Here is a 24,432-nt window from a genome sequence, read left to right on the forward strand (position 1 = left end):
TTTAGCCCATTCACCCAAAATATATATCCTGGGTTTTTTCTGTCACTTTTTGGTGCTGTTGCTGCTCTAGGTTCTACCAAAATTTAAAACAATATGTTCTAAGGTTTTTAATAATAGTTTTTCATCTTTACTGTAAAAGATAGGGAGGCCTTAGCCCTGTTAGCCCATATATACCAGCCGTCCCTGCTTACAACCTTCCTCCAAAAGAGTTACTGTGTTCTTTCTTTTTCTTCCTTCATTACAAGGGGACTAATTAAAGGTAAAGCTGTTGTCCTATTTTGTAAAGGGCAGAAGGATAACTGCATATTTTATTCTAGAAACACACTCCGGTGTGTCAGATGTTAAGTTTTGGAGTCAACAATGAGGTGATTAAACCCATCAGATATGCTTCCACAGATGCCCAGTTAAGGGCCTAATTGATAAGGCAGACAATGACATTGGTTAGCATGTGTTCTGGGGATTGACAATGTTCTTATTTTGGTTAATGTTAATAATAAGAAATCTATTGCATAAAGTTATTAACTGAATGCAAACTTTCCTACTGACTGTATACTGGTTGGAGGGGATTTCAGTTTGACTTCTGATGAGTGGATGAGTAGAGGGCCATCTAGATTTTCCCAAGAATATAAAAATCAAACAATTAGAGATTTTATCAATAACAATACATTGATAGATATCTGGAGAATTCTAAACAGGCAGTTCGCTTGGTTTCAACCTAATGGACAAGCCCGATCAAGAATAGATCACTGGTTAGCATCGAACTCAATAAACAAATATTTCTATTAGCCCCTTGAGTCACTGTATAATTCATTTGAAACTAACAGAAAACTATCAAACCAGAGCAGATCCAAAGGTTATCGGAAATGTAATGCTTACTTACTAACAAATGAGGATGTTTGGAATGATATAAAAAAGTAATTATGAATATTAAAAATGATAATAGTTTAGTTACTCCTGTACAGAAATTGGAATATTTGGGATTCAATATATAAAAAAAACATTTAGCACAAAATCAAAAAAGATAATAAAAGATGTTCTGGATTTTTACATCAAGCTCTATAGATTGTCATACTCTGGACAAAATGCTAAATAGTTTAATAAAAATACACCAAATGATTTCTGTAATCCATGACAAGTTTAGTTTAATTATTTGTGGAAGATCTGAGGATCGAAACACTTTGATAAAAAGATAGCTTCTGACCGCTCACCAGGTCAATGAGGAATAACAGGCAACTTTTACAAAGATTTCTGGGAAGAAATCAAAACATTATCATTCCAGGCAATAAATGAATGCATTGAAGGAACTGATGACGAAAATGAAACAAGGCATAACTAAGTTACTACCTAAACAAACAAACAACAAAATACTTTTAACCTATTACTCTTAAATACAGATTATAATATCTAGGATGATCTATCCTGCACATTGCTTAGCTATATCTCCCCAAATTATCAAAGAAATTAACAAAATACATTTCCGATTCCACCAAAAAACAAAGAAATACATTTTAAAACTAAAATGTAAATTATCCTTCAAATGATGAAATCATCAAATCAATCAATCAATCAAATGAACAAGATTAAATGATGCCTATGGAGATCCATGCATGACTGGCTAATTTCCAATCCAGAAATATAAATTTATTTTCCTATGATTCTATTAAAACTGAAGAATGTTGAAAAAATAAACAAATGTATTTTCTTACGAATAATATTATACTAATTATAATTATATAGGATTAAATCTAGTCCCTTGTTCAGTTTCAGTTTTTTCCTTCTTCTGTTGTTGGTGTTATTTGCATTTATTCTTTGGCTCATTGGGTTGACTAGGATTGATATTACAGTGGGAGGTGTGGTCTGTGAGTTTGTCATTGTGCCTCATTTGTTGTTAATAAAGGGAAAAATCATTATGGTGCATTAGCTCCCCCTAGTGGTGTTATTCGGCCAGGGAAATATTGGATGGTTTGGGTGGGAAAGTAATTCTCCATGTTTTCTTGAGCCATATCTTGATTGTCCCTTTCCAAATGATGGCAGATATCATTTGGGAATTTGAAATGTATGCTTTTCTTCAGATCCACATAAAACAAAAAACATAAAAACACTTGTGGGCTGGATCCTTGGCACAGCGGCCTGGGTTCGATTCCAACCACGCTGCCCTCTTCCACCTTTGCTGTTTATCTTCACCTATCCTATTAAATAAAGGCATAAATGCCCCAAAATACCCTTAAAAACAAAACAAAACAAAAAATGTATTATTACAGAATTTAAATTTGGCCAAAACAAACATAATCAAAATAAATAATCACACCTTTGTACATGGCGGTTTGAGCAACATTAAATTATGAACACTTTATTTTTGTTACTATTATTATAGTACTCCTTCAGTGGTAAGAGGAACAACTGCAACTGCAGCACATGATGAAATGATTCACGCAAGCTTCAGTTTTGTAGGTATGGTGGTTGTGCAAGACAAGGCTAGTTGTGTATTGTTTGGTAAGAATCAATCTGTACTGACACAAAGTGTTGTGTGATAACACTGAATCATGCTGTCGCTCTCCTCCACAGATGACGTAAAACAGATTATACAGAGATTCTTGTACTACATTTATCTCCACACAGTTTTCTCTGCTTTCATCCCGTCTGTGTAGAGGAAGGTGCTGATGAAATAACTCCTGAGGCAACACTTTCTTCATCACCCCTTCAAAAGTGTTTCTTTGAACTATAACATCTACTTGAGCAATTCCTTCGACATTCATTCATTTCAAGACATTAGAGTTTCACCAATCAGATGAAGACATACAGTTCAGTTTAACGCTTGGCGCTCCCAAGTGCCTTAATGTGTCTTAATGCTGCACAGCAGGGGATGTAGAAAGGAGGAAAAGGTCGCCCTTGACCTTGAAACATATAAGCAGGACAATCGTATTGACATATTCATTAACTGCAGTGTGAAAGAACATCATGACAAGTTAAAATGATGGTGCATTCTACCTAAATAAAGCAGTGGATTACTCCATAGGTCCAGATCAGCTGTCTCTCATTGTCATGTCTTATGGTCAACTTGGGTTTGTGAATTTGGGGATTACATTATTAACTTTCACGCGTAATGAATACAGTACGCTAGGCTACACGGTTATTCATCTTTAACTTTTTTGTATCAAAGACCCCCACAGGAGATGCACATTAGACCACATAGCCCCCCAATTTGGATTTTGTCTTAAGGAATCCCCTCTGAGTAATGTTTTTTTATTTTAAGGTCAGACGATAATAAAGTCAATCACTGATCAGAATATATGGTCATTATAAATTACAGTCAGTCAAAACACCTGACCCTGTTTGTTCCAACTTCCAAACAATGTGATGACATTATTATTTCCCTCCTGTTGCTGGGGAGCCCCTACAACCCACATAAGGACCCCTGTTGGTCCCCGGACCCCATTTTGGAAACCACTTTTCCCATTTGTAATATTTCTGGGAAAAATATAAATTTTTTTGTAAAGCAGCATTAACTTGAACTGAGCAGAGTATAAGACATAAAAAATACCGTAAACGTGTCTTCATGTGGTGCATTGTGTCAGGGTTCAACGGCGACAGTTCCGGGTCGGGGTCAAAAAAAAAGCGCGGAAAAAACGTTGAGAGTTTTCCTCCCGCGCGTGTTGTTTGCTGCCTAACGTTAACTGCTGCTAACGCCTTGTGTTCAACATGTAGCTGCACTGAAATACTCTCAGAAGCAGTAAAACGGATCCTCTGGCACTAAGTGTACATTAGAACAAAAAGCACTGGAACTGACCCAACATTGGCTGGCTATATGTGATAAGTGAAGGCGGTTGGAAACGTTAGCGCCGCCGGGGCTGTGTGTTGTAACGTTAGTTTGTTAAACCTGCTGCCATCACCACCGTGAGTTTAAAGACAGTCTGCGTGGAACAAAACGGGTGAGTTATCGTGTGCAAACTTGTTTTACTCTTCTATGTAAATCTGAACAACAGGGGGAGTCGTCATGCTGGTCTGCCACAATGAATTCAGCACCTGTAACTTCACCTGCTAATAAATGGAGGCGGTGAGTTAACACCCGCTGCTAACTCAAGCTAGGTGGCGTTAGCTAACGTGCTAGCTGCACCTGAAGGTAACGTTAACAACTATTAAACAAAACCCACGAGTTTGTTGTAAAATAGTTCATTTTAACGATGCAGCTCGGGGATTATTTAGCTGGAAAACGGTACACAAATGAATTGTGATTCATAAGCGTTGCCGTGGATTGAAATGAACAGTTCAAATGTGCATCTTGTTATCATTAACCTTTGTGACAGTTCAGTTATTGTAAATTCATCATTGTTCTTCAGAGACTGGAGATAGATATCAAACCCAATCTTCACTATAATATAACGTTAGTTGGGGTTTATGGTCCCCTCTATTCACCAAATGATTTGGTTTTAATAAATGAAATGTGGAAATGTACACAACATTTTAGTGTATTAATTAAATACCTTATAGTGTTTTCCTTTCTTCATGGTAACACATAAGTTAACAAGTAACAGTAGTTAATTTGTCACTGGACACGGATGAAGGATAAAGTTTATGTTAGTCTACAGTCAGAAAAAGGTTTACTCACACAGTAACCAAATGGTACAGTGTAGCTGTGTCAGGTTCATTGCAAAGTATTTTTATTATCTCTGTTTAATAGAGAACGGTTCAGATGACTGAATATGACGCTGTTAATGGAGATAATGTTAGTGCTGTAGTCATTCAGATAATTCAGAAGCAGAAATACAGCATCTGCAAGTGACAGATAAGAAATGTTCTGAAAAGTTTCTAAACAATACAATTATAATATTATTTGTAGTTTTATATGTTACATAAGCAATGTCTCCCCGAAGACCAGAGGTATTAAGGAATATTTAGAAAAACACCCATGTTTTTAAGATTTAATGAATATTACTTGAATTGACTTGCTTTTTAGAAAATGTCCCATCCCATTCATTTTATATTATCACCCAATAAATATTCCACAATGAATGTTTGTAAAGCTAAGAGATTTTGCCAGAGGATGGAATGAATATCAGCTCAAGCTAGTCAGTGGTTGCATTATTATTTTATGAATTAACAAGAACTGTGAACAAATATGTATGACTTAAATGTTTTTTAAGTTTTGTTTTCTATGAATCTTGTCCCAACACATACATAATTATTATAACTTTATCTGGACACTATATTTTATAAGATCTGTAATGGTCATTGATAAAACTGAATAGATGTAAATTCAATAGATTCAGCCCTTTATCACAAGCCTTTCTGAAAAGGCTGGGTTACTTCAAACAAGCACTATACTTTAAACAAAATCAAAATTGTTATGTTTGGTGGTCTTTTTTTTTTTTTTTCAAAACCTATCAAACAAAAGAACAGATGCAGTATTTTGGACATCGTTTCCTGGGGAAGCCCTGAAAGCAGCGTTTGCCTTTATTTCAGTCTCAGGTTTTGAGTGGGGGGATTTTAATACTTTTTTATACTCATGTTACAGATAGTTGGTGTTTGTTCAGAACATAGTGGTTTATTTTTGTAATTGTCATTTTTGTGCTGCTTTATAGTTTTAATCATTAGTGAGGTCGCTGTCACATACATATATGACGTTTATTATATCATTGGGCAAATACTGTCCTATTGTTTTCCTGCTACCACATGACGCACACGTAGAATTGGATTGAATAGATTGGCCCCATTTGGGTCAGTAATCCCTGTTTAACTGTATAGTTTACATTTAGTTTTACACCTTTTTTTTGTTTTTTAATGCTGATAAATTTGCACATCCAATGATTACATCTAAACAAAGCTTAATTTTAATCCTAAATTCCTGACTCCTTAAAGTAGCTTTTTAAAAAGACTTCCGACTTCTCATTTGTTGCTTTCTGTTCAATAAATGTGATTTAGTAATGTAAGTATTGGAGATGATTGTCAGATTAATCAGGAATGAAAATCTTTAACTACTGCCTTAATTGTGATCTGTCTTCCAAAATGTAGGTGAACAAGAATTCTAAGAGAGAGGGGCACTGTTGTGTTTAATGTGTGGTTTGTTTGTGTGTTTGTGTGTTTTCCAGATAACATCCAGTGCTGACACAGCTGTGTTGATGAGAGGTGATAAATCATGGGTAGATGGAACTCATGAAACTGCCAAAATGTCGTCAATCCTAGGACTCCCTACACGAGGATCAGATGTAACAATTGTCATAACCAAGGTCCACTTGCATCCCCTGTGTGAGCTTGTGGAGTTCTGGGGGAAATTTAGCCAGGAGAGGACAGCAGAGTACGAGTGCCTGGCCAAAGACATTCAGTCTCCTGGAAACACCTTTCAAGAGTTTGAAGGAAATCCTGGTGACCAGTGCTTGGTTCTCATAGATGGTACCTGGTACAGATCCCGCATCGTGTCGAGGAGCGGCTCCAAATACAGTGTGTTCCTCATTGACAAAGGGATGACGTATGGCACTACCAAAAGTAAACTAGCATGGGGTAAGAAGAATCACTTCCACCTGCCACCAGAAGTGGAGTTTTGTGTGCTAGCTAACGTGCTACCACTCTCGCCTGAGAACAGATGGTCTCCGCTGGCTCTCGAGTTCCTGAAATCTCTCTCTGGGAAGTCAGTGAAGGCACATGTGCAAGATGTTCTGGTGCCACACAGAACATTTCTCCTGCACATCCCTTGCATATCCAAACAACTGTATGAGATGGGAATTGCCAAGAAGCTGTCTCCAGACATGTTCCAGGACTTCGTTCTTAAGTCACTGCAGTCCCACAGTGAAGCTGAAGTGCGTTCGGAGACTCTGCAGATCTCTGTGGGAGCAGGTGAGCGACTGCGCAAGCAAGAGCTCTTCATGTACCCAGAGCTGCCAGCAGGAACTGTGGAGACCGTCATAGTCACAGATGTGACAAACCCGCAGCGGATTTTTTGCCAGTTGAAGGTGTTCTCACAAGAGTTGAAGAAACTCTCAGAGCAAATCACACAGTGCTGTGAGGGCAGAATGACCAACTGCATTGTAGGTCCAGAAATGATTGGATATCCGTGTGCGGCAAGAGGAAGTGATGGCCGGTGGTGCCGCTCTGTTCTACAACAGGTATTCCCAACCAGCAAAGTGGTGGAAGTGTTAAACGTTGATTATGGAACAAAACAGTTTGTTCAGGTGGAGAATATACGACCGCTGGCTGCAGAGTTCTTCAGGATGCCTGTTGTGACTTACATCTGCTCCCTACATGGAATCATTGACAAAGGGGTTGGATGGACAACCAGCCAGATTGACTATCTCAGGAGCCTCCTTCTGTACAAGACAGTGATTGCCAAATTTGAGTATCAAAGCGTCTCTGAGGGTGTTCACTATGTCACGCTCTATGGGAGTGAAAACATGAACATCAACAACTTGTTTGGTTCCAAGGAGAACTGTTCGCTGGAGTGTGAAAAAACTCTTGGAGATTATGCCATCCGCAACTCTGCATACAGCCGCCAGCATCCAGCTTCACACGAAATAAATCAGAGATCAAAGATATCAGCTCCTGGACCGGCAGTAGAGGAAAAAGAAGGGAAAGGAAAAGTGTTGAAGCTGCCAGCTGAAGACCTCTCTCTCAACTCCTCTCACAAGGCAGTAGTTCAGCACGTCTGTGACCCATCAGAGTTTTGGATCCAGACACAGAACTATGCAAATGAGTTGGATGAAATGATGGATAGTATCTACCACCTGTACAAAGATTCAGTGAATAACGATGGGCTGAGAAATCCAACTGTGGGGCTCTACTGTGCTGCCAAGGCAGAAGATGGTGATTTCTACAGGGCAACAGTGGCTGAAGTCGCTGATGCACGAATCAAGGTGTTCTTCGTTGATTATGGAAACACTGAAGTGGTTGACGGGAGTAATATCAGGACCCTTCCCGACGAGTTCAAAAAGCTGCCGTGTCTCGCACTGAAATGCAGCTTGGCTGGTGTCAGGCCAAAAGATGGGAAATGGAGTCAAAGTGCTTGTGATTTTTTCATCAAAGCAGTCACAGATAAAACCGTAAATGTAAATGTGACAGCAAAATATGATGAGGGCTATGTTGTCCAGCTAACATGTCCTGAAGTACAGGGAGAAAGAGATATTGCAACACTGATGTGTAGTTCTGGCCTTGCTGAAAGGGCTGAGACCCAGAGACAACCCAAAGCCAAAATGACCACACAACCTGCTATTCTGCCTCCGAAACCACTTCCAGATGCCAGACTATCAGCTGTTTACAAGAACACAGCTGGCCCTACCGGTAATGAAAGAAGAGTTCCTACATTCAAGGAGCACATGTTTCCAATCGGAAGCATCCTTGATGTCAGTGTGTCCTACATCGAAAGCCCAAATGACTTCTGGTGCCAACTAGTGCAGAACACAGCACACTTAAAATTGCTCATGCACGATATACAGGCCCATTATGCAGGCAGTGAGTTTCAGCCCCTCGTAGAAACGGCTTGTGTTGCCCGCCACCCTAATAATGCAATGTGGTACAGAGCCCTTGTAATTCACAAACATGAAACGCCTCATGTGGATGTGTTGTTTGTTGACTATGGCCAGATGGAGACAGTCTCCCTCTACGACCTGAGGAGGATCTGCCCACAATTCCTCACTCTGCATGGCCAAGCTTTTCGATGCAGTCTGTTGAACCCCGATGACCCCACGTCTGCCACAAACGAGTGGAGTGACGAAGCAATAGCAAGGTTTCACAGCTTCGTGGAAACTGCTGCATCCAACTTTGTGATTTTGAAGTGCACCATCTATGCTGTCATGTACAGTGAGCAGAGGATTGTTTTCAACATGGTGGATCTGGAAACTCCCTTTGAAAGTGTCTCCACCAGCATGGTCAATCTAGTGAAAAGTGCACCTTCCAAGAAAGCCACTGGGCCGTCTTTCCGTCTGGACACGTACTACTACTCAACGCACAACATCAAAACTGGAACAGAAGAACGGGTCACAGTGACGTGTGTGAACAGCGTCAGTCAGTTCTACTGCCAGCTCGAGAGGAACGCTGATGTGATAAAAGATCTAAAGGTCAAAGTGAGCAATCTCTGTCGTCAGCTTGAGAATGTAAAGCTCCCTACGGTCTTCGGGACTTTGTGTTTTGCCAAGTACACTGATGGGCAGTGGTACAGGGGACAGATCAAGGCCACAAAACCAGCCATTCTGGTTCAGTTTGTGGATTATGGTGACACTATTGAGGTGGAAAAATCGGACTTGCTTCCAGTTCCCAGAGAGGCCAATGACATCATGTCTGTGCCTGTGCAAGCAGTTATGTGCAGTCTCTCTGACGTCCCTGACGATGTTCCCAGTGAAATGAACAGCTGGTTTGAGAAAAGTGTGACAGAATGTACGTTTCGAGCGCTAGTAGTGGCCCGAGAACCTGATGGGAAACTGCTGGTTGAACTGTATCATGGAAAAACCCAGATTAATTCAAAGATCAAAAAGATGTTTCGGATTGAGATGCACACAGAAGAGCAGGTTGTCTGCCACGGTCAGAGAGCCCTGGAGACTTCAACAAATCGTGCACACAAGACTCCAAAAGCTGTCCCAAAACAAGTTGCAGGAATGGAAGGTCACACTCAAACCGCCAAGGAAAATGTCTCTGCCCCCAAACCAGTGCTTCCAATGAGGGATGGCGACATAAATCAGCAGTCTGCACTGAAGCCTTTGCGCCTCGATTGTAAAGACAGTCAGAAGGTCAAAGCTGCTCCACTGGAGCTGTACAGACCTCCACACCAAAGGCAGTCATGTGAAAACATGCCAAGTAATACGGGAAATGATTCTGGGCCAGCTGGCGGCCGCATCGAACCCAAAAGAGAGAGTCTTCCCACAGAAACCAAACCACTCGAGTCCAAATCACCTGGCACAGAGTCTCAGGAGCAGAGTAATGAAAAACTACCTAAACTTGCAGACCTGCCCTCGAAATCTATCACATCAGGTATGGAAGCCGATGTTTTTGTGTCACACTGTAACAGCCCATTGAGTTTCTATGTGCAACTTGCCAGAGAGGAGAATGAAATATTCTCCCTTGTGGAAAAGCTCAATGATCCCCAATCCACCCCCCAAACTGACGTTACTGACCTGCAGCCAGATGACCTTGTTCAAGCAGAGTTTGAAGATGATTCCTCATGGTACCGAGCAGTTGTAAGAGAAATCAACAGTAGCACAATGGCTCTTGTTGAGTTTGTTGATTTTGGAAATACGGCAATGATGCCAATTTCCAAGATATCCAGACTCCCCGAGTATTTCTTGCAACTTCCCATGTACAGCACACACTGTATGCTGAGCGATGCTGCAGCTCTTGGAAAAGAGGGAGTGCTTGATCCAGAAGTGATGTCCGCTTTCAAAGAAGACATCAGTGGTAATGGGGAAAAGGTGCTTAAGTGCCAGTTTATCAGGCAGTCAGGATCCATGTGGGAAGTCAGGCTTGAAGACAAAGGTGTGACTGTTTCTGAAATCGCTGCAGAGAAACTCGAACAAGTTGAGGAAAAACCTGCTGATGACTCTGACGTGAGGCAAGTGCCAGAGAGCTCACAGAAATCGCTACCGAACCCCTCTCTCCATTACCACCAGCAAGCGTTTTTAGAGGGACAAAGGTTTGAGGCCTACGTTGCAGCTATAAATGACGCACAGACATTTTGGTGTCAGGCTGCGGACTCAGAAGAGCTTGATAAGATAACGTCACGCGTCTCTGAAGTTGGGGCTACAGCTGATCACAAGCATATTGATCCAGGCTCTGTCTCCCCAGGCAGCCCATGTATTGCTCTCTTTCCAGATGATCATCTCTGGTACCGAGCAGAGGTCATAGACAAAGATGGAGACGAGCTGTCTGTTCTCTTCGTGGATTATGGAAACAAGTCCCAAGTCAGCCTTACAGATGTGAGAGAAATGCCCTCTGACCTGATGGAAACTCCACCACAGGCATTTTTGTGCAAGCTTGAAGGCTTTGATGATTCAAATGGATATTGGGACAGTGGTGCAGTAGATGAGTTGTCAGCGCTTACAGTAGACAAAGAATTACAGCTAACTGTCGCTAGAGTGACAAGAGAAGAGGGAAAAATCAAATGCTGTGTGCTGATGGAATGTGAGGGCCAGGTGATAAATGAGGCACTGAAAACCTGGTGGAAGAGCTCCACGACAGAAAAAGAGCCTGGTGCAGTTGGAACGAACACTTCACACTTCACACCCCTGCTGTGTGACTCAACTGTGAGAGAGAGCGCACCACCCGAGGATCAACTCGAGTATCCCCAAAGTCAAGAAATGGATACTGCTGTAGCTTGCAGGAGTGTGGTGGAAACAGACAAAGGGACTGAAGAGGAGGGTGCTTCAGTGATGGACACTGTCGGGCCACAGGACTTAAACTCTCCAGTGGATGAGAACCCTACGGAGGCCATTGATGAGTCAGAGATCGCAAAGACTGACTTAGAGACTTTGCCCGAAGAGGTGAAGACCTACAGCAGCTTTGACATTCTTATTTTTTCTGGTAAGCATTCACATTCATTTCTCCTTTTTATCTTAATTTATGATTAGTTAACAATATGGTGCATTTCCTGTCGCATCCAAATAGCAGCTAAATGTAAATTATTACATGGAATTAATGTTCAGTGTAACAACGTTTTGTATGCTTCTGGTATGTGCTTGTTGAGTTTAACTCACAACTGACGGCCATCTGTTGTTAAGTTGTGGTCAGTGATTGAGTGTAGTCATTTAGCATTTGTTGATTTTTCTTTGCAATTTCAGATCCAGCTGAGGAAACGGAGAACCGCAAGGTCCCTATTGCAAGGGATCGTCCTCTTGCCAGTAAAACAACAGTGAAAATGGTAAGTTGTGTGACTGACTACATCACACACTACCACTGACGAGTACATATGGGTAATGAAATCTCATTGGGTGTTCTTCTGAAGGTGTCCCGTGATGCTGTTCGTCCCAGGGGGAGCATTGATCTGGTACAGGTACATTAAGTTGATTGTATCGCTACACACTACATAACAGGACAGTTGAGCCCCTCTTACCTGGAGAAGTATGTTGATAGGTTTGCTGTGATTTTCTGAAATGTATTTGTATGGAGATGAGCTGAACCTCATCCTCCCTGTTTTTCCTTGTATTTTGTCATCTTGTAGATTCAGCCTGAATTGGCGCTACCTGTCTGTGTGCCCCCTGCAGTTGGTAAGCGATTTTGCATTGTAACGCCATATACTGAAGGCTTAAGCTATGGAACTATCTGAAAAGGGGCATATATTTGAAGGCAAGCTATCACATTAGCCTCCAACACACTGTAGCTTTAGGTAACTAAAAATAAAAGACAGAGTTGGAATGCATTGTTGCATTATAGACGATGGATAAAAAGTCACACTCAATAAATGTTGGTATTACACGTGGAAACAAACAAAACTGCTAAGCTGAGTGTAGAAGTGTAATGCTGTTTTGAAATTTTGATGCAGTGTGGTTTGTCTTAACAGAAGTTCCTACAGAGCACGAAAGTGAAGCTGGAGATGGTGTCCCAAAGGAAGAGATGCCCTGTGCTACTATACATGTTGAGGTAATGTTATATTGAAATGCAGTATTGTGGGTGGGGGTTTTGCCTTGTGGAGAAGGAATAGTACTTTTTGAACATTTATCGTACAGATGACTAATCTGAGTACCTGTGTAGTTTGACATCAGTAATGGATAATCTGTTCTGTTTTAGAATGACTTGATGGCTGAAGAGGAGACTTTGGCTCATCATGAGCATACATATTCAGGTTTGGTAACATCTCAGATATTTGTTTGTTTTGGGCACTTATTTTAATCTCATTCAGTTGTGCCAGTATTTTATTGTTACTTTATTTTCATAAGCAGAGGGGAAGCAATTTGAAGCCATTAGGCAACACATAAGTTCTGTATCTAAATCATCTGTCTTGGTATCTGCAGCTCTGCAAGCTGACACTGACACAGCAGCCAGTGAAGATGCTGACACAGCAGCCAGTGAGCCACACACCTGCACAGCTCCCTCTCAAGATTCGGTAATGGATCTGAACCCACTGAATTTAGAAAATCAAAATCAATGAAAACTGCAAAACTTGTCACGTCTGACATGTGAATTTTGTCTCATTTGATGCTCAGGGAGACGGGGTTGAAGAAGTGACGTGTTGTGTTGAAGAGGCCTGTTTGATAGATGTATGCACAGGTATCACACTTCAGTGGCTCCTGATTAAACTGCAAAACACTACCAGGCATTTGGTTTGATCCCCATTTTGCCATCTCATCACAACGCTGCTTCATAGTAATTGGCAGTGGAGGCAGCCTTATTGCTTAATCTTACTGTGTTATCAGTGATTTGGTTTTTTTCCTTTGCACTTCAGATCCAAATGAGCAACGTGATGATGGTGAAGTAAGCGTTGCTAGAGATGATTGTCTCGGCAGTAGAACAGCAGAGGAAATGGTAAATTGCACCACAATGACTTTCTGCACGTGAGGTGCCTGCATCTGTATTTTCTTCATACTGGGTGGCAGGCTGTGTGGTGCAGCTCAGGGTGGGTGAACGACAGAATGAATTTAAACTTCAGAGGCTGTTTGGAGATCAAAACAGTAATTGTGAGTAATGTTAAGCTGCCCTTAGTGAGAGTCAACACAAATCAGCTGGAAGTGGAGAGTTTTATTCATGGTAGCTTAACACTGATTGGCAAATAGTAAAAAGTTCTCATTCACTGGGAAGCAGGTCAAATAAGAATACAAGCCTCTTATACAAGGCCTAGTTCTCTCTGCCATAAATAAAATAGTGCCCATATGTGCTGCTGTTGTATGTAAAGTGCTATACTTACAGTACTGTATTTTGATTGTCTGAAATTGTTTTTCTATACAATAAAATGTTATTTCCTAAATTTCAGGTCCAAAATAATTCACTGCTTTCTTATGGGGACCCTCCTTGTGAAAAAATAATTGGTGAGTTATTTCTATCAACAATACACCACAATATGGACAATGATTAATACTGTAGGCTTGGGTTAAAAGGTTAATATACTAAAATATGTCTTCTCTCTCTCATTGTCTCTCTTCTCCATCTGTTTGCAGTCTTTAGAACATACATAAGTCAGCCAATTCTAAACATTGTGACGTACAATATTTGTGTGACCTGCCTGTTTGTTTGCAGCTCTGCCGTCTGACACTGAGCCACAGGCCTACATAGTTCCCTGTCCAGATTTGGTAATAGAGATAAATCAACACAATTCTGAAATTAAACACCAAAAACATCACATCACTGACAAGCAAATGCTGTGTTTGTTGCTTTTTAGAGTCATCTGGTTGCAGAGGTGACTTGTCTTGTCGGAGATATCTGTCTGACGGACGTCTGCAGAGGTATCAGACCTGATGTGCCAGACATACATCGCAATTTATGGTGTAAATTAATTTCCAATTCAATTTTATTAATGGCCAAATAGGTCATGGTCAAGGACATACATGATTGACAGTAAACATAATACCATTATCTGACTGCAGAAACAGGCCATATTGTGCTTATTTGTAAGCCTGATTTTATGTATTATTATTTCTCCTTGTTCTTTCAGACCCACAAGAAGAAGCTGAAACAGAGGGCAGTGAGCAGCTGGTGCATACACCCCCCAAGCAAAATGAGGTAACTGTGTGGTGAGATGGTTATGTTCATTCTAATGTGAAGTGCACAGAGTACACCTCACTCTGTTAAAATAACCCACTCACACTCATTGTCTTAAATTCTGAATTTGTTGATTTTCTAGGATTTCAGCGATGACGTGCTTGAGGAAGACATGTCATCTTTTGCTGATGACAGTTTTGGTAAGTGATATTACCAATACAATCTGTGACGTGTTGCATGCAATACAAATTAAGCTAATATGGATATGAATTTGTTTCCCCTTCCTTTTAGAGGCCCAGCTGTCAAAGATCACTCATCTCTCTCTGATCATCAGTGAGGGTTCTGATATAGTGTGTGTTGAGCAGCAGCCAGAGGAGTAACCCCACCCTCTGTTTCTGCCCTGTGCCTGGTAAAGGCACCTCAAATGAAAAATGCATTAACTGCTTATGTTTTAAGTTTTATCGAACACTTTAAAGTTCAGTGTTTTTTTCTTTGTTGTGTTTCTTCTGTAAGTCCTTAATGGCAGTGTTGATTTATTGGATTGACCTGACAGGTCATCTTTATCCTCAGGCCCAATGGCTGATTTCATTGCTCTGATTGGAAAACAACCACCTGGTTAAAAGTGCCTTTGTACATTAATAGTTGTGAATACCTTAAATGTGCTTGCCCAGTTACTTAGAGCACTGTTGTGTTACAGATGACCTGTTCTGATAAAATGCCTCCTAATTCTTTCAGAAGTACTGAATGTTTTGTTGAATTTAAAATACTGATTTGCATGTTTGTGGCAAGTTTTCTGCATTTTGTGTGGATACAAGATTTATGTTGGCACAATAAATATCATTGCAGCTCTATGGGGATGAGTCATGGGTTTCCTTTCCCCTTATTGGAGTTATTTATCCACTTTAGTAAGAATGAATGTGACACAGAAGTCAGCTGGTATTTTATGTGATATAATCTTGTTCTACTCTAAATCAAATTATAGTATTTAATTATTATAGCAATAATTGTACATACAGTTTGTAAAAATGTCTTCTGACCGAAGAGATTTGGAACAGATTACGGTCACTTGTGACAGTGAACAGTTTATCAAAATAAAAAGCATGAACAGGATTATAGTTTGTTCAGATAACAATATGGTATTAGTTGTTAAAAAAAACAAAGTTAATTCACTTGTATGTTTGACTTAATCATAGCTTTATAAATACTTAACCAAGAAGTGTATAAACAGAATTTAATAGAAGCACTTTGGAAGAGTGGCATTTCCATTTTGAATAAGCAGCAAAAGTAAAAATGATGATAAACAGTTGTTGGTAGTGGGCCTCTGGAGTTTACACAAGCATATTCAAAAGCTTTAAAACCTCTTCCTAAGCTCCGAGCATTAAATGCTTTATAAACAGTCTACTCAAATGAGTTGGCACAAAATGTATTTGTATACAAACCAGATTTATTGGATTTGTGTCTGTATAAATTGCAGATAGACAGTAAATGTATAAAAGTAGAAGGCTGTTACATAAGCAGTATTGTGAGTTATGGCACATGATAACTTTTAACCTTTTAGTGTTTGTATTGTGTCAATGATGTTGACTTGCTTATCTAGCTGTCCTTGGTTGAATCAGGATGGTTACATTTACTTTGCTATCTTTGCTAATAATTACTCTGAAATCATACGAGTCTTCAGTACCCATCCCTAGCCCAGTGGTTGGATACCATTCTCATTAAAGGCCTCATCACGTAATCACACTGCAATCATAGTGTCATTCGCCTCTGCTGGAAAGTCATATATCCAAAGAGACGTACAGTATTTGTGTGAAAGAACATTATCTCAGTTGGCTTTATATACAGTCAAAGATGAAAATGATTAAAAGAATTTCTCTAAGAAATTGCTGATAATAGTGCAGAACAGTGAAAAGAGGAAGTGTTCAGCTGCTTATATGCAACATTGATGCCCCATGAAACAAACACTGGTCTGCTGAAAAAAACAAATCTTTCCTGCAGGTGAGGTAGAGATTATCCTTTCTATCTGTTACTACTACCAAATAGAGCCCGTCGATATCGATTTTAGAGGGGAGAAATGCACTAATTAACGATATGGCGGCAGATGCAGTGAATTTTTTAAGCTGGAATGAAAATAGAACTTTTCTATATGACTATTCAAAGGTACAGGCTTTCATATTGTTGCATATCAGGTAACATATATGCCCTTAACCGATCCAATACGGATATGTCTGCGATAGGCCAATCACGGCTGATAATATCAGCCAACCGATACATCGGTCGGGCTCTACTCCAAAATTTTATCCTGACATTCCAGGTAGGCCTGGCTTGGCATTTTGGGACCGTTGCACTGAGTCCCACACACCAGGTGGCATCGTTCAGTTGACAGCCAGACAGTCCCAGGTGTTTCGTGGGGCAGTTCAGATGGCAGACTGAAGCACAGTAACATTAGTTCCTTGGATGAGGTTTTCATCTTGCCCATCAATCAGCGGGTCCCACTGATTGAAGTTCTTCTCCAGACCTGGAAAACCCGAGAATATTTTTTTTTTAGTGTCATTCAGAGTAGCAGCAGAACACAGAGTTGAAAGAAATGACTGGCAGGGACGGCGAGCGCTTTGCTGTTCTCACCAAGATGTCGTTGCAGGAAGGCTAGTGTTGCTTTGTTGGAGAGGTCTATGGCGACCTCTGGGTCGATCTCTCCCTTCAGCTTCATCAGCTTCCCGATCCAGTTGCCTGTCAGGAAGGTGAAGTCTGGGAAACTCTGGTGGACTGTGCCTCTGATGAAGGTTAAAAGAAAGCATGTGTACAGACTTTTACACACTCAACAGGATTAAACAGATTCAATAAACATGAACTCAGTATCAGCTTTGTCCATTATACCTGATAGTGATCATTTTCCTCTGTATGAGGGCTGAGTCCAGCTTCCTCATGCGGCTGATGTTCCCCGCCCACTGGAACTTCTCTGAGTTGATGAAGAAGATGGGCTGCTTCACCCGAGGAAAGATCTCGTCATCTAAAGGGAACATCCAGGCGTCCAGCGCTACGCCACACCTGATGGAAGAGAGGAATTGTTAATTGCAGACAGACTGCAAGTCTACTGTAAATGTATAATTAAAGAAACTAACTCCACATACTTGAATTTAACCTCTTTGCACAGAGCTTCAACCACTGTTGCTCCCCCGAAGGAATGCCCCACGGCTGCTATCCTACACAGATCCATGGAGTTCTGTCAGCCAGGAGACAAGAGGTCAGAGGTCAACACACTACAGAGCAGCTGAACACTGAGCATCCAACATATTGTAGCTCTACAGTTGAGAACAATCTGACAGACGGACTCCTTTATGTGTGTGACTCTGGGTGTGATTCAGTGTGACTCAGGATAGCATAGGTAGGCTCACACACGGTTCACACTGCCTACCTGAGCAGTGCGTGGCGGCGGCTGTCAGTCCATCTCTTTCTACACTGAACCCACTGCCCTATCCTGTTAACATGGGCGCTGAAATAACAAAGCAAGACGTCCCACCACGCACACAAGCTGCTCCAGGTAGGCGGTGTGAACAAGCTGTTAGTGTGTTTCGAACCGCTACCCAATTGCATCTTCACACGTAAATTATGACCATATTTAGGACCCTGGTAGGATAAGGTTTGTGTTAAATATCCCGCAACAGAAGGTAACAGTTTCAGAATCGAGTTGGTCCCTCGCATTTTAAGTTGTACAGTTTTCATCTTATTGATATTTGGTCACTACAATGGAAACTGACTGAAGGGCCATTTATTCAATTTCAGATGAAAAGATTATATTAGATTAGATTACACCAAAGTTTTTTTTTTGTTACTTTTTCCCTGTGACAAAATGGATACAATATATAAATGTAAGACATAGTGAATCTTATGTTCTGTAATCCAGAACAGGGAAATAACCCTATATAGCCTGCTCACATACTCCAGCTTATATTATCACTAGTTTCTATTAGGCACACACTACCTGTCTCATTGTAAATTACATGTTTCGTCTGTTCTGTTACCAATCCTTGTCTGCTGCTGCCTTGTTGGATGGTTTTCATTCCAAAAGAAACTCATAGTCTCTAAAACTAGACCACAAAACTCAAACTTCTGGGAGAGGTTACCTCCAACGTCGTCCAGTCAAACTGTGTTTGCAACACATTTTGCACCGTTATCCCTGAGTTGATATCAGTGAGTTTATCCAGAGCCAGAATGCATTCGTCTGCTCTTTGTTTCACCTGGGAACGACACCAAAGATTCACACAGTTAACACACAAAATACTGCCACAGTTTCACATAAAACACAAACTAAGCACAGTAAAGTGCAGTAAGCAATAAAGACACCATTGATGAAATAACAAGATAATAAAGCGAAAGGTTAAAATGTGAGACACATCACATGAATGATCGGAAAGAAACTGAATAAAGAAGGATGTGGTTTGAATTGAACATCATGCAGCTTATTGGTTAGTGAGTGTAAAGTTCAGACGTTGTGCAATCCAGCTGCTCCCAATTCTATACCAACGTTTTATCAAAGAGGAATAATGTCTCCACCTCCACCTTTCACCCAGTGACTGTTGACTCAGATATATGCCACTGTTATTCTTTTGAGAAACACATGGGTCTGACGTCAAGGTGCAGCTCATAATACCTGTTTATTTCTGAGGGGGAACTCGCTCTCTCCGTGACGCAGAGACCTGTAGTACATCCACTCTTTGACCAAGTTGTCTTGGGCTGAGGCTGAGGTTTTAGGCACATTCTCCTCTGACTCCGTCTTCTCATGAAAATAATACGTAGCTGAGGCTGACTGGTCTCTGTGTGACAAAGACACACTCAGTGATGAAAGGATAAAACTTTAAATTTCAGATTTTTTTTTTTTAAAGTGACACGGGTTGGGCTGTTTAAAAAAAAAAAAAAATGGTATTGTTCTTCTTACACAAAAAGTTAAAGTTAAAGAAAAAAGTGGGTATAACTTCCTTTGTTACGAGGAAATGTTGGGTTTTAGCAAGAGCTTACACTACATCCTGTTTCAACTGAAAAAGAAAAAAAAGGGCAGTTTCTAGGTTTCAGATGAACAATCTAATAAATGACTGCTGGGGATGAATTGTTTTGGTTTGTTTTTGCCCAAAGGCTGAGCAAACTAATTTGGCAGTGTGACAAAAGCACCACTGGTTGAGCGGCTGGACTGACCTCTGACCATCAATGCAGGCATGTGAAACAAAGTGTCTCATGTCACAGCTATAAACTCACACAACACTAACACATGCTCTTTCTGTGGCTTTAGCCTTTAACCAGCTGCTAAAATTCAGTACAATATCTGCATGAGTTAGAGACTAACTGTAGCTATTATGTCTATCTCCATATGGTCCCCTTGTCTCTATACTGAAAAGAAATGTGATGACCTGGTTTGTACTATTGTCTGCACACCCTTTCCACTCCTACTCCACAGATAAACAGACAGCCGCTCGCAGAAGAGACTGCCCTGTTATTGTTTGCTTGGCTAACGTTCAACTAGAACTTCCTCCAACTGACACGTGGCCATAGTTTCTCATTTTCAGTGTACGTATGGTCAGCCTACAGATCCGAATGTAGTTCAAATATCTAGAGATTATATATGTGGTAGCTTACAACACTGAATCTGAATAACTGCTGTACAGCTGTGCTACAATCCTGATTCCTTTGTTGTGGTCTAATGAGATAAATCCTGACATCAACATGAGGATTACATATCAGCCAAACGCGTATTTAATTAAAAAAATCTCGTACACATACCTGTGTTCCACGGACGCCACAATGAAGCCGTGAGAGGCCAACTCTGCACATACAGCTGAATACAGAGTCCTAGGAAACACCAAGGAGATGCAATTACACCATGTATAGCAGTACTAAATAATGTAGCAGTGTACAAATGGTTGACTGTGTATACCTAAAGGCTCCCAGGCCATGGGAGAAGATAACCACAGGACATTTTGCATTTGATTTAAATGGAGCATCCAAGTAGGCTGGAATCTTAAAGGACCCTGAAATAAACAGAACAACAGAAACAACAAGCACCATTTTTACACGTCTTGTAGTTTCTCACACCTTTAAGTCAACCACCAGTTTCCCACGCAACTCTACAGTGTTAACATGAACTTGCACAATTGAAACCTACCACTAAGGAGATTTAGAAAAATAGCGGTCTGTTATTTGTGCTTGGTAAAGCACTCATTTGAAAACCCTAACAACAACAATGCAACTTTGACCAAAATAAGTGACGTATAATTAAGTAGCTTTAGTATAAAACATTTAAAAATGTCAAATGTATACCTGGAAACATTTTAAGTATTAATATAAAGTATATTTAATTTCTCCGAAATAAACAAAAACATGCAAAAAACACTAGTATGGTCCTGGAAAGACTAGTTGAAACAGCACACACTTACATAAACATAAATGACACTTGCATATTACTAACTGAAGTACCAAAGAGGTAGTTGAAGATCCGTTCACTGAGAGCCCTGTTGATTTTCATGAAGTCTGCCAGACCGTTAAAATATTCCTTGCAAGGGACCCAGTCTGGTTTTTCTGCTTTTTCAGTCTCCTGGCAAGGGTAGTAAAGCCGGAAGAAGCTGCCCTGTAAACAAGAATAGAAGTTCACACACCTTATATTACACCTTACCAAATACTGCTGTCTCTTCCCTATTTGACATTTTAATTTCATTTATTCACATCTTCTGCATTTGTTACACTGCCACTGACATATAAGGCATATAGTGCACACTTCTTTCCCTGTCTAAATAAATAATACAGATACACATACAGGCAAAGTCACTACATCCTCTGTGAGTAATTCAATATGAGTGTCTGTTACCTGTGCAGTGTGGTCCATCATGAAGTCAGTACATCCCACAGGGTAGGGGCCCTTGGCTGGAGGGATCCCTAGATGATTACTGCAGGTGTTCCCCATGGCGAAGAAACTGAGGGAGTACCTCCTCTGATCTGTCAAAACACAGAGACGCTGCTTTGCTACAATGCTCGGAGCAGTTTGACAGGAAGCAGTGACCCGAGTCTGACAAGGATGACAGTCATGATATAGAAAACATGACTTGACAAAAACAACAGGCACTCAGACTGCCTCTGCACGGCTGCTCATACTGACTCCAGGTGCATTATGAACACAGCTCACATTTAAACACTCTGAATGAACTCTTTTCTAACTTTACATTAGTGGTGTTCTTAGTTAAAATATAGAAATATAGAAATGGACTTATTACTGTATGTTCTTATCTTCAGTGTTCAGCTTTCTGACTCCTGCTTTGAGTGTTTGAGTCAGACAGCTGTTATGAGTTATTATAATGTGTAAGTTAACCAGATGTTAGTCCACACCGAGGTTCACTTTTAATGTGGCGACCAAACGTAACCTGACAGGTGTGGAGGACATTAGTGTGTTTAGGCTATCAGTAAAGATGTGGTGTTTCAACCCCTACCTGTCCTTGCCCACTCGTATATCCTCTTAGCTACTATCTGTACAAGTCCTCCATGAGAAAACATCGACCTCAGTAGTTTCAACGGCGAGCTAACCTCGGTATCCTCTGCTTAGCTGCCACAAAAACACAAATATAACTATATTCACAAAAACAAGGCCTACCGGAGATACAGAAGTAGTCGGGTGCCAATGTTACTACATCAGTTTCGCAACATTACCACGTAACGTTAACTGATTCCCTGTTATCGAGATTGATGTGCCGGCATGAGTCACTGGGGAGTGGTTTGAGAGGTCACTAATGTTGGACTGAGCTAACTGCTGCTAGCATGGGAGGGAGCTAAACCAGAGTGGTGAATGGAAAGAGTTACTTCAACGTCCTGTAGTAGTCGCCCCGTCTCTGGCTGCCTTAAAACCTCTCCCAACCTAAAAGAACTTAGCCGCCATACTAATGGTATCATCATAGTTACAGTACAGACACCTGTACGCCTGTCCTCCACAGACGACGCGAGCTGTTTTATATATGGCTCTGGGTAGTTTCTGATTGACAGCCCTGCAGTCTGTGGGCACGTGCATTTGTTGACAACTTTTGATTGATATTTTTTTCATTACTAGTTTGTGAGTCACAGACAGACAGACAGCCACAGACAGACAGCTACAGACAGCTACAGACAGTGGGATAGGTGCTGTTTTGTTGATTGTTGGCGCATTTGGCCAGCCTGTGTAAGCGATATACTGTGAGTTTAAGAACACTCCCCACCTGCAGGGGGCGGTAGAGGACAAACGCCATGGAGACAAAGCGAGCGGGGTGCCGATAAACACTGTGGAAGGATGCAGTGTTAGCGAAGCGACTAACTAACTCATTTATCAATCGTTGTTAGTCTAGAAAATGAAGTTGGTGAGTAAACAGGTTGTAAGCACAATTAAAGTAACAAAGCCAACCCCAGCTGACTACAATAATGCGGTATTAAACCATTCAGGGAACGTTTAGTTAGAGCTACTCCGTTAGCTTAGCAGCTAACAGCCCTGTGTGGTCCTGTATCATCCACTGTGGTTAACCCTAACTAAAGTATCTCATACATGCAGTCCGTTGTCTACGAGCTACAGTGAGACTGTGTGTGTGTGTGTGTGTGTGTGTTTACACAGAACTGCACACTGACAGTAAATCCTGTCTGTATTAAATAGTATGTGTTGATGCTGCTTGTGCTCTATCTGTCATGGGTTATACTTCTTTTTGTGTCTCTAAAGACTTTTCCTTCCATGTCTTCCAGTATTGTCTGTCTGGTCATCCCACATTGCCCTGCAATGTCCTCAAGTTCAAATCCACCACTATCATGCTGGACTGTGGGCTGGACACCACCTCTGTCCTCAACTTCCTGCCCCTTCCTCTCGTGCACAGGTGGGTCTCTGAGGATCAGTGGCAGTGTCTTTTATTATTATTATATTATTATTTCTTTATTTATTTGGTCGTTCATTCATTCATTCATGGTGGTTTTGTTTCAGCCCAAGACTCTCCAAGCTACCTGGTTGGGTCTCTAAGGATGGAACATTAAACTTGGAAAAGGTATGAGAAACAGTTTTTGTCGTATTTATGGTGCTTTTAATCTGTATGTAAACTTCTGCGTGTGCTTTTAGTATTGATTTGTGAGATTTCCTAAAGTTGTTTTTCTTTCTTTCTATGTCTGTAAAGTGTAAATTGAGATTTACGTGTGGCAAAGGGCTACAAAAGTAAACAAACAATCCATTTCTCGTCTTTCCAGGAGTTGAAGGAATGTGCGGGGAGAGTGTTTGTGGACTCGCAGCCAGAGTTCTGTCTCCCTGAGGTAGTAAACCACCCAACCACCACACATACAGTATATTTAGTTCAAGTGCATTTCTTTTGTCTTATCTCTCTACTTTATATTGGCCACAGAAAGAACTGCTGGATCTATCTACCATTGATGTCATCCTGATCTCCAACTATCACTGTATGATGGCCCTGCCCTATATCACTGAACACACAGGCTTCACTGGGACTGTGTACGCCACAGAACCCACCCTGCAGATTGGCAGGTAAGGAGATATAGGGAAGAAAGCCTCATCATATTGTTTTCAAGGAAATCTGCATGTTTTATTAACACTGTTTTTCTCATTCCTATCATGGTTTTTGTAGAAAGAGATGGTTGGAGGTTTAAAACAACTGTTGAACTTTTGAATTCACTGTTTGAGTGTGAAGAATATGTAATCTCAGGAAACTAATCTCTGACTGATGCTGTGTTGGTAACTAAACATTAGCTTTGGTTTCAGATATGTAAGACTTCCTGATATGAGCTGTTATTATTATATATACATATTATTATTATTATTATTATCATTATATACTGTTATTA

At 40.8% G+C, this 24,432-nt stretch overlaps 3 protein-coding genes across 5 annotated transcripts in view; 2 read left to right on the top strand and 1 right to left on the bottom strand.

Annotated features, from left to right (window-relative positions):
• Nucleotides 1–3,794: 3,794 nt before the first annotated feature.
• On the top strand, nucleotides 3,795–15,452 carry tdrd6 (tudor domain containing 6). 2 transcript variants are annotated; one of them, XM_035679275.1, is made up of 16 exons: nucleotides 3,795–3,929; nucleotides 6,087–11,493; nucleotides 11,751–11,830; nucleotides 11,915–11,962; nucleotides 12,131–12,176; nucleotides 12,470–12,549; nucleotides 12,697–12,751; nucleotides 12,921–13,012; nucleotides 13,113–13,176; nucleotides 13,352–13,431; nucleotides 13,877–13,931; nucleotides 14,140–14,192; nucleotides 14,282–14,387; nucleotides 14,555–14,622; nucleotides 14,744–14,801; nucleotides 14,893–15,452. In XM_035679275.1, exons 2-16 carry the CDS (start codon nucleotides 6,117–6,119, stop codon nucleotides 14,979–14,981), a joined length of 6,351 nt encoding a protein of 2,116 aa, XP_035535168.1. In that variant the 5' UTR covers nucleotides 3,795–3,929; nucleotides 6,087–6,116; the 3' UTR covers nucleotides 14,982–15,452. The 2 variants fall into 2 exon arrangements, with proteins under 2 accessions (XP_035535168.1, XP_035535170.1); XM_035679277.1 differs by having other exon boundaries at nucleotides 14,282–14,345.
• Nucleotides 15,453–15,666: 214 nt separating this feature from the next.
• pla2g7 (phospholipase A2, group VII (platelet-activating factor acetylhydrolase, plasma)) lies at nucleotides 15,667–22,401 on the bottom strand. 2 transcript variants are annotated; one of them, XM_035679208.1, is made up of 12 exons: nucleotides 22,285–22,394; nucleotides 22,068–22,180; nucleotides 21,452–21,579; nucleotides 21,064–21,214; nucleotides 20,525–20,618; nucleotides 20,371–20,439; nucleotides 19,250–19,412; nucleotides 18,723–18,836; nucleotides 17,730–17,821; nucleotides 17,476–17,646; nucleotides 17,224–17,372; nucleotides 15,667–17,116 (listed from the first exon to the last, which is right to left on the bottom strand). In XM_035679208.1, exons 2-12 carry the CDS (start codon nucleotides 22,129–22,131, stop codon nucleotides 17,016–17,018), a joined length of 1,296 nt encoding a protein of 431 aa, XP_035535101.1. In that variant the 5' UTR covers nucleotides 22,132–22,180; nucleotides 22,285–22,394; the 3' UTR covers nucleotides 15,667–17,015. The 2 variants fall into 2 exon arrangements, with proteins under 2 accessions (XP_035535101.1, XP_035535102.1); XM_035679209.1 differs by lacking the exon at nucleotides 22,068–22,180 and having other exon boundaries at nucleotides 15,668–17,116; nucleotides 22,229–22,401.
• Nucleotides 22,402–22,728: 327 nt separating this feature from the next.
• ints9 (integrator complex subunit 9) overlaps nucleotides 22,729–24,432 on the top strand; it is a 10,602-nt gene continuing 8,898 nt past the window's right edge. The window contains exons 1-5 of the mRNA XM_035679271.1: nucleotides 22,729–22,961; nucleotides 23,335–23,462; nucleotides 23,567–23,627; nucleotides 23,824–23,886; nucleotides 23,976–24,115. Coding sequence (XP_035535164.1) covers nucleotides 22,953–22,961; nucleotides 23,335–23,462; nucleotides 23,567–23,627; nucleotides 23,824–23,886; nucleotides 23,976–24,115 — 401 coding nt within the window. The 5' untranslated portion in view covers nucleotides 22,729–22,952. The remainder of the gene's footprint in view (nucleotides 22,962–23,334; nucleotides 23,463–23,566; nucleotides 23,628–23,823; nucleotides 23,887–23,975; nucleotides 24,116–24,432) is intronic.

Source organism: Morone saxatilis, unplaced genomic scaffold, assembly GCF_004916995.1.
Source record: "Morone saxatilis isolate NCDOM2014 unplaced genomic scaffold, NCSU_SB_2.0 Contig7, whole genome shotgun sequence".
Lineage (NCBI taxonomy): Eukaryota > Metazoa > Chordata > Actinopteri > Moronidae > Morone > Morone saxatilis.